This window comes from Stenella coeruleoalba, assembly GCF_951394435.1.
Source record: "Stenella coeruleoalba genome assembly, chromosome: X".
NCBI classification, from domain to species: Eukaryota; Metazoa; Chordata; class Mammalia; order Artiodactyla; family Delphinidae; genus Stenella; species Stenella coeruleoalba.
Window position 1 is genome coordinate 85,601,328 of NC_137152.1, and position 13,892 is coordinate 85,615,219.

A 13,892-nucleotide genomic window follows, 5' to 3' on the forward strand; every position below is an offset into this window, starting at 1 on the left:
CGTCCCCTCAGCTCACAGTGCCCCTCTGCATCTCTCCCCAGAAAGTGCTATCCTCTTGTAGTCACTGAGGAGTGACACTCCATGGAACCAAAGCCATGGACATTTCCTCCTCAAGGCCACGTGGACTAACCCACAAATGGGCACTTCCAGGTGCCCCAAGGCTGCCACTGCCCCCAGCCACAGAGGTGGATTGGAGGACCAGACTGGGGGTGGGGGGAACAACTGGGTAGAGACAGAGAGGAAAAACTGCTTCCCCCTTCCATTACCACCCTTCCTCCTTTCTTGGACACCTACCTGGGGGAGGCGGGGGTTCACAGTACAGACCACAAACTCTTTTGCAAGTGGATAGGGATCAGATGCACTTGGGAGATGGGGGAAGGAAAGGAAATGCTCAGGGTCTGGAAGGTTCTTCTGGAGATGAAGTGAGTTGGAGGAGGTTATCAAGCTACACATTCCTTTGTCTGATCAATCATGGAATCAGTAAATTCTCCTCACCCCGAAATTATTTGAACAGATAAGTGAAGGAGGTTGGTAGCCAGTGAGCCATGTGGATGTCTGAGGGAACAGTGTACTAGGCATAGGGCACAGACATTGCAAAGGCCTGGATTTAAAAGAAGCTCTGCTGATTTTATGAACTATCTGAAGGACCCTAGCATGGACCAGTTTGTAATGACAAATAATAACAACATTAAGCAACTAACAGAGTAGTTCTCAACTCTATCTGGTTCTACTCTCCCTTTTGAGGATAGTTGCAATTTTATATAACAAACGTTTATTTGAATTTATGACATCTTATATAAGATATATATTAGGATGAATCACATGAAGTTGTCAATATTTGGTCTTTTTTTATAAATTTATTTTTGGCTGCATTAGGTCTTTGTTGCTGCGTGCAAGCTTTCTCTAGTTGCAGTGAGCAGGGGCTACTCTTCGTTGCTGTGCACGGGCTTCTCATTACGGTGGCTTCTCTTATTGCAGAGCACGAGCTCTAGGCACGCAGGCTTCAATAGTTGTGGCACATGGGCTCTAGAGAGCAGGCTCAGTAGTTGTGGCGCACGGGCTTAGTTGCTCCGCGGCATGTGGGATCTTCCCAGACCAGGGCTCGAACCCATGTTCCCTGCATTGGCAGGCGGATTCTTAACCACTGCACCACCAGGGAAGTCCCAGTATTTGATCTTTTTGACTTAAGCAGCAATTTCATATGATTCAACCTATTATAGTAAACATATAAATATAATTATATATATTTAGTTACAACAATTTATTTTATATTATAAATACACATTATATAACTATATAAACTTAAACACATAAATATATGCAAATTTATAAACTATGATAAGCAATCTGTAATAGAGTAAATGTATATATAATATATACATATAAATATATGCAGTCTTCAATAATATAATATTGTTATAATATAGCAAGTATACATATTATAATAGTGTAGAGTGATACACACATATTACTCTATACTATTATATACAGTTAATATTGAAACATATATATCATGCTAAAATATTACTTAATGGCCCTTTACTGTCCTGAAATGAAATTTATAAGTAATATGACTTACCTATGCCCCAAATTTGAAAAACAAATTTAATGATAAAACATTTTAATGGCCTAACTTTAATATAAAGATGGTGTAAAAGACAATTTTCATTGAAATAATGCACATTGTTGTATGTAAAGACTTGAGAAGTACAATAGAATAATTTAAAAAATAGATATATAATTAAAAGAAGAAATAGTAGTAGTTGAGGTAGTAAAGGAAATATTTACTGATCATTGTATGTGTGCAAGGCACAGTTTGTTCTAGTTCTAAGGACTTGAAGTACATTAATGTATTTAATCTTCACAGTCCCCTGATAGTCAGAGCCTGGAGAGGGCTTCCACTGTTTGTTAAGAGGAGGGGTTTAGAAATTGAGTTTTCTGTAGTGAGGTGGATGGACCTAGAGTCTGTCATGCAGAGTAAAGTAAGTCAGAAAGAGAAAAACAAATACCGTATGCTAACACATATATATGGAATCTAAAAAAAAAAAAAGTTCTGAAGAACCTGGGGGCAGGACAGGAGTAAAGACGCAGACGTAGAGAATGGACTTGAGGACATGGGGAGGGGGAAGGGTAAGCTGGGATGCAGTGACAGAGTGGCATGGGCATATATACACTACCAAATGTAAAATAGATAGCTAGTGGGAAGCAGCCGCAGAGCACAGGGAGATCAGCTCGGTGCTTGGTGACCACCTAGAGGGGTGGGATAGGGAGGGTGGGAGAGAGGTGCAAGAGGGAGGAGATATGGGGATATATGTATGTGTATAGCTGATTCACTTTGTGATACAGCAGAAACTAACACACCATTGTAAAGCAATTATACTCCAATAAAGATGTGAAAAAAAAAGAGGAGGGGTTTATGGTAGCTGAATGGTGTGCTAAACTTAGAAATGGAGAGGGAAATAAGTTATCTAAAGAATAAGAGTAAGCCCTATTGGGCACTTACTTGGAGTCTGTATATCCTAGTTGACCCAGAATTTGATTTAAAATAGAGGCAGCTGAGTGTAGAACATATGATGTGGACCCTGCCTCATGCCTCTAACTTCTAGAGCCTGGCTATTTGATGAGTAACAGGTGTGTCTCTTCCGTGAATCAGAACTCTCCCCACAACAGAGCAGAACTCCAACAGGACCAGAGATCTCATCCTGAAATCTGTGTGGCCACACATGGTGTGGAAACAACTAACTTCAGGCAGAAAACCCCTGTAGACTCTGAGGTTGGTCCCCACTCAGACTCTGTGTGTTAGAGGTGCAGGTGGCACATGTGTGGAGTGTGTGCGCAGCTGTAAGTATACTCTCTTAGACCTCAGTTGACTAGAACCCACCTCATAAGAGCCCTCCGTTAACAGGCTTTTATTCCCACCTCTGCTCCCTATTGTAAGATAAACTTTTAATCCCTACAATATTTTTTCTTCAGGGTATCCACCTATGTATGTAAGAGTCTAAAAGTTGGAAAGAATAGTGGTTACATCCAGGCAGGGGTTTGAGATAAGGATGGGACTGTGTATGGTGGTTAAAAGGGGACATTAGCTATATCTGCAATGCTTTATTTCTTTAATAAAACAAAGTTACTGAAAGCAAATTGGAAAAAAGTTAACATTATTAACTTTGGATGCTGAGATCATGGGAGTTTGTAATAGTACTCTTTTTATTTCTGTGTAACTTTGAAATTAAGAGAGAAAAAAATGAAGATTGCCAGGGAGAGATTTTCCAATTTAGCACATATGCAGCTGGTCTTCTTGACCAAAGACCTCAGCAACCATCATATAATCTGTTTTCTTGGTGCTGGGTTAGAACTTGTCTAGTTTAATGTCTTCATTTCTTTTGGGAGTAGACACTGACTTCCCAAAGTCACGTATCTCCTTGAGGAGGCAGAGGTGGAATGTAAACCCAGGGTTTCAGATCCCCAGCTAGCTCTATGCTCTTTTCACACCGCCAGGCTCTACTCTTATACTGTCTTGGCATCAAGATCTAGGGTGATGACCCTAAGGACCTGACAAATCCTTAGTCAATCCAGAAAATTTTATTCTCATCACGATTCTCTACTTAGGCAAAAAAATGGATTCGGACTTTTCAGAAAAAGATCTTCAACAATCCAAAGGTTAAACTTCAGCTAATGCAAAAATGAATTAACCAAAGCAGTTCACTCTAATAGTACTTAATTAAGCGAAGTCTCATGAGATGAGGATATATCAACCTATATTTAGTAAGACCTACTAAATGTCTGGTCTGGGAGGTGTTTGAGGAGAGATGAAAAGAAAAAACCAAACCAAAAAAAAAAAAAAAAACATGAGAAGTCTCTGACCTTGACTAATGTGCTAGTCAATATGGTTGGAAAACCAAGCTGCCGTTTCTAACTTGACACCTAGGTAAATTAAGCTCAGGACTTGACTAAGATTTGGTTTGGGAGAGGCATGGAAAGTGGGAGAAGTGGTATGAGGGTGGAGACAGGAAAGAGTTGAATGGGCAAGGGCCCACAACATAACTGCTTCCTAACAAGGAGGGTTAGGGTAGCTCTGTGAGGGAGGAGGCCCGCTTCAAGAACATTTCTCTTGGAAAGTGATAGGCAGCCATTTTGATAGGATGAGGCCTGATTTGAAAGGGCTTGGGTGATAGACTTGGTGATTTTGATCGACTTACCATAGAATCATGAGTTCTGGAGCAGGGATATGGCAGTGAGTTTATTTTGTGATTCCTGTTTGTTGTGATGCTAGCTAATGGGAAAATAGCAATCATTTGTTATTGTGAACACATTTTGTACCTTGGAGCCTGGCTCCTAGCATTCCTATCAGAGTTTGGATGCATCCCTGCTCTGGTGGGAAGCAGTAGGAGGAATCTTAAGGTTGACAAATGCAAACAACTTCTGATTATTAGTGAATTTTGGGAGGGGAAATCCCCACACAATTTCATCCCATAAAGTTTTAATTAGTGCCTACTATGTACAATGCACTGGGCCTTGTCCTAGAGAAACAAAGGAAATGAGGCACCCATCTAACTGGGAAGGAGATCTGTAGACAAACATGTGGTCAGAGCACTGCAGGGGAAAGAATTCACACAGGGCAGTGAAGTGCAGTTTTTTGGACGACGTGGCATTTGAAGCTGTCTTGGAAGATAAGTAGAATCTCAATTGATAGGCACAGAGGCAAAGTGGAAGGAACCAGAGAACAATGGCAGAGAAATGAATGACATGTCGGGGAGTGGTGAGTATTTACTGAAGGGTACGGTGTGTGAAGAGCTGTGGCTGGGGACAGGAAAGACAGGCAGTCGCTGGTGTGACAGGGGAGCTAGGCTTAGGGATTTGCATACCAGGAGCCACTGCAGGTTTTGAGTGGTAAAGGGACATGGTCTTGTACATCAGAAACATCACCTTGGTAGCAGTTTAAAGAACAGACTGGAATGGAAAACAAGATTCAGGGATGGCTTCCAAAAGTTTTGGCTTGGATGACTGAACATGAGAGACAGAGAAGATTTGGCATTGGAGATAAGCTCACTGGCAAGCATCCTGGATTTGAGAGAGTAGCAGAAAGTCGGCTAGAGGGGTTGGTGGGCAGTACTGATATCCTGTCTCCCACAGATACATTTGCAGCTGCAGCCTTCAAATTAACATCAGTGCATTTGAGAAGAGCTTCAGGCTAGTGGGTAATACCCAAGGAGGCTTATCAGGCCTGAGGTAATCAGGAGTTGAAGAGTTGGTTGTAATGCCTCACGTGGCCACACCTCCAGAACATAATTGAGGCTCTCATTTGGGATAAAGATTGAAGGAATGATCTTGACAAAGCATAGTACAGATTCTGTAATGAAAGGGTAAGGAAGATGGTTGCCAGCCCATTATTAAGTGTGATAACTGGGTTGAAATGAGATGAAGGACTTCATTTAGGCAGAACTTTCCCATTGACGAATAGTGGGGGGTAAAAGAGTGAAAGGAAAGCGTATAATCCAATCCATAAAAAATGTAAAAATGCTTTTTAAAATCTGAAGCAATAATCATTCATTGTATTTATAGAGCTGGAGTGGGGGATATTTTCTCTATTGATAGATACGGATGTGCGGATGAAATTTTAAAAATCAAGGAAATTTTCCCACTGTCAGAACTTTATTTTAAAAATGACGAAACAACTCTGTCCATATTTCTAGGCTGGGGGCATGAAGGCATATGTCCAGCAGCTGGGGCACAGGCCACTCACTTCTTAGGGAGTTTGACTTTTTGTGCTCGGAGGCTGCCCACTAGAGGCAGACGGCGTACACTGTGATGCATATAAATAAAAAGAATTTTGTCTTTAGGCATGTGTTTGAAGGAGAGCTGAGAGAGAAACAGAGGGTGTACAACTCCCACATTAAAATATTAGAAATAAGGAGAGTAATGTATTCAATAGGCATAATACATAATAAGTACAAATATTAAACATAGAACTCTATTTCTAGGCTGTAATGTTAGGAATTGGGTGATCATCCTTAGATATTTAATTTTAAATGAGTCAATATGGGTCAGATAAAATTTATCCAAGTTTTAGGACTGATCTTCAGAGGTTAAATCAAGTACACAGATTATTAATAATTCATTACTCTGTAAAAACTGTATAATTCAGAGGTAAATAATTGGCATACATTATTTGATGGTTATTATTCCCACAATGGTTATTATTTAGGGACAGACTATTACTCAGCTGGAAAGGTCCGCTCTACTGAACAGGCATGTGCTATTGGAATACATATGACAATTTGGATCAGCACCAAGCAAATTTCAATATTTTAATGTCTCATGGACTGGGATGAGGAGTATAGGAGGCAGTATATAGAACACACAGTGGTTAAGAACGTAGGTTCTGGAGTTTAACTCACCTGCATTGGGGTCCAAATTCTGCCATCACAACCTGAGTGATCTTGAGCAAGTCACTTAAAGTCTCTGAGCTTTTCTTTTCTCCTCAGTAAAATTAGAAGAGCAAGAGCCCCTACCTCCCGGAGTTGACATGATAATGAAATGAGAAAACTACATGCAAAGCACCTGTCACAGTACCTACCTGTTTTGTACTGAGGGCTCAATGAATGCCAGTAGCTGCTGTTGCACCTTTCTAAGCTGGGTCATTTACCTGGCATATGTAACCTGGTCATCCAATTTGAGCAAGACCTTAGCTACATGCTCAACTTTTGGCTCCCCCTATCACCCACCCCCAAGGACGCATTCCCAGAGGTTGCTGTGATCCCTCCTCACAACCAGTGATTGGCAGATAGCAAATCCTTATTTTTAGAAATTAGGTGGGGAAAATCTACCGTGCTACACAAAAACTTGTGCAGCCCGCCCTCTAGTGGTATTTTGATGAATTGCCCCCAACAATTGCCCCGTTGATTCACAAACAGGAGAGCTGGCCATAAAAATGAATGGAATATGCGGCTGCTTCCCACTAGCTATCTACCTTACGTTTGGCAGTGTATATATGTTCATGCCTCTCTCTCGCTTTGTCACAGCTTACCCTTCCCGCTCGCCATATCCTCAAGTCCATTCTCTAGGAGGTCTGTGTGCAGCCGCATAGCACAGGGGGATCAGCTCGGTGCTTTATGACCGCCTGGAAGGGTGGGATAGGGAAGGTGGGAGGGAGGGAGACGCAAGAGGCAAGAGATATGGGAACATATGTATATGTATAACTGATTCACTTTGTTATAAAGCAGAAACCAACACACCATTGTAAAGCAATTATACTCCAATAAAGATGTAAAAAAAAAAAAAACTCATAGGACAGTACAGCTAAGGAGGATGGATTTCATTGTATGTAAAATATATCTCAGTAAACCTGATTTTTTAAAAAGCAAAAAAAAAAAAAAAGAATGGTATATATACAGCTGACATAGTTACCAGAAAACACCTGGTTTAACAAATCAATTTATTAATCAAGAACATATAATAAACTAATATTGGATGTACATCTCAGGCAAAGGACTTAAGTTGTAGTGAACATTATCAAGATATCTGGAGATTGCATATTTTCATATGCTAATTAGCCATTTTACCTAAAGAGATTCCCAGTTTGGGGCAAAAATCCAAAATTGGCAATCCTATGCATACCTATATATCCTATCCCCCAATAAAAACTGTAATGTACATAGCCATTAGAGCTTGTAATTTTACTGCATGCAATATTCTTTTTTTTCTAAAATAATATAATTATTGTTGTTGATAATAACATCTTATCCTCTTCTAGGGATTAAAAACTTTTCTCAGGACTTTGTTTTCACAGCAGATAGGTGTGACAGGATTTGCTTTTCCAGATGCATTGAGGAGGAAGCCGAGGCTTGTCTATAAGCAGGCTAAATAGGTTTGCTTTGGTCACCCAGGGCACTTTCCAGGATACTGCATTAGTTTTACCCCTAGGAATCTGCTCTTGGTAAAATAAATTGCGTGGACATTGGCATGTCCCTTTATATGTTTCATATGCTCCTTTTTTTTTTGAATCTTCATGTCAAACTCCTTAAGCATACACTTGTTTTGCAGTTTGAAATGAAAATGATTAAAATAGAGACCTACGTTTTAAAGAAGTGGCTTTCTTTGCTGCACTGTAATTGTTTTGTATAGCTCAGATATCAAAGCATTTCTACCAACAAGACCAAACTAAGAGTAATGATTTTAAGCCTTACGGAAACCTAAATCAAGGGAACAGAGATGAGCATCTAGAGAAACACAATTGTTCTTTAAATACTTGAATTGCTGTTCATAACAAGACTCAAGAGTGAACAGGGAATGGATAATTTAGAAATAGGTATTTTTTAATGGAATGATGGGAATATTTATAGCCATACTGAGAAATTGTGAAGCAGAGGACAGGCATGCATTCAGTGATGCTTTTGATGGGTTTGTTCTGTAGCAAATTTCAATCCAACTGCAGAACGTTGCTGTTTTTTGAGGGGAAAACCATTTTCCTTCTTACAGTGCCTCTATTTACACTTGTGGCTGGTTAGTGAAACGTAGTTATCAAACCACCTGTGGGAGAAGCCAATCTGTCCAGAAACCACTTTTCTTAGAAGTCTTTCGGGGGCAAACCTACACAGGTGCGACTGGAGTTGTGAACAGAATAGGGCTGGATCCCTCTGTGAATGAGAGGCCTTGCTGATAAGGTCAAGTTTGCAGGTAGGCTTCCTCTGTGGGCTACTCAGTTCCATTATGTCCCCAACCTGGCCATAGCGTGCTCCCTTGTCACCTGCATCACAGATCTATTCATTCACCTATTTGCCAAATATATCTGGAGTGTCAAAGTGCATAGAGCCCTGAACGTGTGGCATGTATTACAAACTCCTTCTCATGACAGAAATGTGAGTTTTACTGGTGACTTCTGATGGAACCATCTTTGATCCCTGGAATGGCCCTTGGCAAATTGAGTTTTATGTGAGCCTTCTCCTCTTCCTGCCTTTTTGTGACCCTCTCATGCTTTCTCTCTTTTTTTTAACATCTTTATTGGAGTATAATTGCTTTACAATGGTGTGTTAGTTTCTGCTTTATAACAAAGTGAATCAGTTATACATATACATATGTTCCCATATCTCTTTCCCTTTGCTTTCTCTTAACCTTCCCTCTTAACCTCAAGGTTTCAATCCCATCATGTTCCCTTGCCACCTGAGTTTCCAGGCCTCTTACCTCAGTAGGCCCTTTTTAGTTGTTTCATCAGTCCCACGTCTAAAGATAAATGCACCACATTGTAGTACTTCATCCCATCTTGCCTCTCTCTCTGTTGGTTTTCCTAGGAATAGCAATCCATTAAAAACAAATCATACCACCTTGCTGGAATCTAGTAGTGGTCCTATACTCTCTAGATATAAGGCTACAAGGCCTTTACTCATGGGAATGGATTTCCCATGAGTAAAGTTCAGCATGGGAAAATATTCGGTGTCAGATGGGCCTTCATGGATCATACACTTTGTCTACTTTTTTTGGGAAAATCGCCTGAGGTCTCTTGAGATATGTTATATTGTAACCTGTATTGTGAGTACAGTCGCCCCCAACCCTGCCCGTATTCGCAGGTTCTACATCCTTGGATTCAACCAACCGTGGATGGAAAATATTTTTTAAATTTGCAGAAAGTTCCACAAAGAAAAACTTGAATTTGCTGCACACTGGCAACTTTTACATTGCATTTACAACTACATCACATTTACATTGTATTAGCTATTATAAGTAATCTAGAGATGATTTAAAGTATATCAGAATGTATATGTAGGTTATATGCTACTACTAAGTCATTTTATATAAGGGACTTGAGCATTCACAGGTGTTAGTATCCATGGGGGTCCTGAAACCAATCCCCTGCAGATACTGAGGTATGACTATACTAAGAGAAAAGAATAAAGGAATAACGTTTGGAAATTGTTGTCCTTATTATTGAATATCTATTCTCTGTCTATTGACTACTTTATAACTAAAGATTCCCTCTCTGCTACCTAAAGCAAGGGAACAGAAGAAAAGGAACCATAAATTTATTAAGTCAAATACATTTTGCTCAGCTAGTACTTAGAAGGAAATGAATTCTCAGTGTACTCGCAAGGTCCGTATGACAAAGCTAGTTGTAATGGCAGTTAAATGTCTTCAACTGCCTTTGAACATGATAGTTGTGTCCCAGGAGCAGATTTTTGATTATTTTCTATACCAGCCATGTCCTGTCACTAATGGGACAAACCAGCCTGTTAAACATTGTACAAGTGTAGATTATGCAACAGATTGTTTAGAGGAAGTAACTAAAGGGATTTAGTGTGCAAATGAAAAAAAATTCCAGATTTTTTTTTTCTAACAAGTAGGTAGTTATAGAGGTTTGAAACTACTTCACCAAGACAAATTTGTTAATTCAGAAACACTTGCTGTGCATCTTAGGGTTAGGAGAAAACAAAAACTGGAATATTAAGGAGTTTAAAAAAAATTTATCCCCATATTTTCTTTCTATTAACAAACTTTTAAAATAAAGCTATGAGAAAAAATATATTCTCAAAAAAAAAAAACAGTTTCCTCTCAGTTGTGTTAATGCATGGGAACAGTATCACAAATAATCCTTAAAAAGGAATAATATAAAATTAATTTAAAGATGATAAAACAATAAATATTAAAATTGCATTTAATACAGAGATGTATCATCAGTAATTTACCATGACCCAGAAAGTTTAACGAATGCAGATTTCCCCCTCTCTGTTCTTGACAGTTGTGAGAATGACAAATGACAGGTAAACAACTGATACTTGGGAGTGAATAAAAAAGCCCCCCAAGAGATAGCCAGATATCAGTACGTACTTAGTCCAATTCAGTTGTACCTTCTTGACTTCAGCAGTGCACAATGGTCATCAAAATTCATAGTGATGAATCTGGTGCCCTGTGAGTACTCAAAGTTCAAATGCCCTTCATTATAAATTTAGGATGGGTTATTTATTTGGTTATTGATTTATTTCTAATGAATACTTCACATACTATAAGAGGATTTGAGGCAACTTACTTATAATAAAAGCTCCTATGCAGCAAGGCAGTGAAAAATGAAGTCACAAAGAGACATCAGAAACCACAGAGTTCAAAAACTTTCTTGGGCCATAGACCCCTTTGAAGATCTGATAAAGAGCTGTGGAACATCTCTTCAGAAAAGTATAGCTATGCAAATAGGCACAACCTTGAAGTCTATCCAGGCACTCTGCCCCTGGGTGTCCTTGAACCCCAGGTCAAGAACCCCTTATGTAGAGAAAGCAAAATCCTGAGGTAAGATAGTTATTTCACTTGAGCATTGCATTTAGCTCTGAGCTTCCTGTCAACTGAGGTTAAAAGATAAACACACTGGGTTGCAGAGTTCTCAACATCTAAAAAAGGAAGCAGATCAGTTCACAAAATGATAAGCGAAACATATAATTTTAAAATGACAGTGTTTATAGAGTTTATGAAAGGATTATTTTATAAAGGGTAATCAAGTAATATAATGTAGCACAATTTGATGAAATTCTTTGAAAATCAGCAATTGGAGGTAGAATAACTATGCTAATCGTATTGATTAGCATATAAAATTAGCATATAAAATTAGCCACAGTGTCTCATTTCCAACCCTTCTGGAAAAGAGAGAATTTATTGTATATGTCTTTCTTTAATGGTAGATTTACCCACCTAATATTATTTGATTAAACCTGACATTAATATAATATATTCCCATGAGCGTACACCAGCTGAGCAGCAAGGGAGATCTAAGGGTATAAAAAGAAACTGAAGTGTGATTAAATATCTGCTATTAGTAGGTCATACCATGGAAAACTGGCATGTAGATAATGGCAAATAATCATTTTAGGTATCCACTGCTTCCAACCCAGGCATCTACTTTCTCAAAGGCAAATAAATAAAACAATGGTTCCTGTCACAATTACAGGCAGAGGCAGTATAGGATAGTGGTTAAGAACAGAGTCTTGGGAATCAGAGACTGGTTTTCCACCACTTATTAGCTCTGTGTCCATAGGCAAAGTTGCTGAACTTTTCTGAGTCTCAGTTTTCTCATCTATAACATAAGAATAATAAAAGGGTCAATCTCAGGACTGCTCCTAGGCTCTATATGGGTCCTAAGGAAATCTTTGTTTTGTGGGGCTCCTGTCTATATAAACAATTTGAGTCGCCAAAAATCAACATGTCAGTGTCATTGTAGCCATCCAATCTCACAAAATTCTATTAAGCGGATGCCTCGTGACTGGCAGGAGTGATCCACTGGAATTGATATCTATCTGTGGGGCCCCAGGAAAACCCCATAGGTGTGAGTGCTGGAGCTCCTTGGAAGATCTAGTCAACCCAAAGTTTACTGCAGAGGACTGGAAATACCCCAAAGGCACAGGGCTAGGGCAGGAATCCTGCTTGCCCAGGTCTAAGGAGGATACTGATCTATCTCATAGGATCACTGGGAAGACTGAATGAGGTAATCTATGTAAAGCATGTGACTCAGTGTCTAGCTCATAGCAAGTCCTCAGTACGTGTTGGCAATAATTTTTGCTCTTCTCATTATTGTCAACAATGCTCACTGCATCTCATGCCCAATCTGGTTTTCTTTCAGTGGATGGCTGCATTGACTGGTCAGTGGATCTCAAGACATATATGGCTTTGGCAGGTGAACCAGTCCGAGTGAAATGTGCCCTTTTCTACAGTTACATTCGTACCAACTATAGCATGGCCCAGAGCACTGGGCTCAGGCTGATGTGGTACAAAAACAAAGGTGATTTGGAAGAGCCCATCATCTTTTCAGAGGTCAGGATGAGCAAAGAGGAAGATTCAATATGGTTTCACTCAGCTGAGGCGCAAGACAGTGGATTCTACACTTGTGTTTTAAGGTAAGTGCTGTGTGAAAACTGCTCAATGTCACGGGTGGTAGTCTTGCTTTGGGACTGGAGTGTGTATGGGTGTGCCTCATGTTATACAGTGGATATATTCTTGAAAGGCTGCAGTGCATGTGGAGCTTCAATAAATTCAATTCTAATTATTTATGGGAACAATATAGCAAGTTCTTATCACATTTTCATAAGATTCCCATTTACTATGTATTCTCATTTAATTCAGAAAATTTTGTGATTCATTTATTTCCCAACTCCACCCCTGCCCCAGGGTCTTATATAGATGGTCCCTGACTTAATTATGGTTGGACTTAGAATTTTGCAACTTTACAATGGTGCAAAAGTGACACACATTCAGTAGAAACCTCACTTTGGATTTTGAACTTTTTCCAGGCTAGCAATATGCGGTATGATATTATCTCATAATGCTGGGCAGTGGCAGGCAGTAAGCTGCAGCTCCCAGTCAGCCAAGTGATCATGAGGTAAACAACTGATACACTTAAAATCACTCTGTCCCCATACAACCATTCCATTTCTCACTTTTAGTACAGTATTCAATCAATTACATGAAATATGCATACTTCATTATAAAATAGACTTTGAATTAGATAATTTTGCCCAACTGCAGGCTAATGTAAGTGTTCTGACCACATTTAAGGTAGGCTAGGCTAAGCTATGATGTTCGGTAGGTTAGGTGTATTAAATGCATTTTTGACTTAAGATATTTTCAGCTTACTATGGGTTTATCGGGACATAACCCCAATTGTTAGTACAGGAAGATCTGTATTAAAAATTGTTTTTGCATATCTGGCTATGAAAATGACCTAAAGTATCATTTAGGTCAGGGTCTTTCCTTTCTTATTGATGGAAAATAGCTTCAAATGCTTCTGGTGAAATTCTTCATGGGATTTACAATGTGAATTTGAGTCTACTGTATCTAAATATTCAACATGGGACCCTATAAGCACATGGTCATCCTGTGTTCCTATATACTATTCTGGGAAGATACCACAGACACAGTTCCTACTT

At 39.4% G+C, this 13,892-nt stretch overlaps 1 protein-coding gene across 1 annotated transcript in view; it reads left to right on the forward strand.

Moving 5' to 3' along the window:
* IL1RAPL2 (interleukin 1 receptor accessory protein like 2) overlaps positions 1 to 13,892 on the forward strand; it is a gene marked incomplete at its 3' end in the record, with an annotated part of 1,138,357 nt that overhangs the window by 601,502 nt on the left and 522,963 nt on the right. Inside the window, exon 3 of the mRNA XM_079911241.1 lies at positions 12,590 to 12,863. Within this exon, the coding sequence (XP_079767367.1) occupies positions 12,590 to 12,863 (274 nt within the window). The remainder of the gene's footprint in view (positions 1 to 12,589; positions 12,864 to 13,892) is intronic.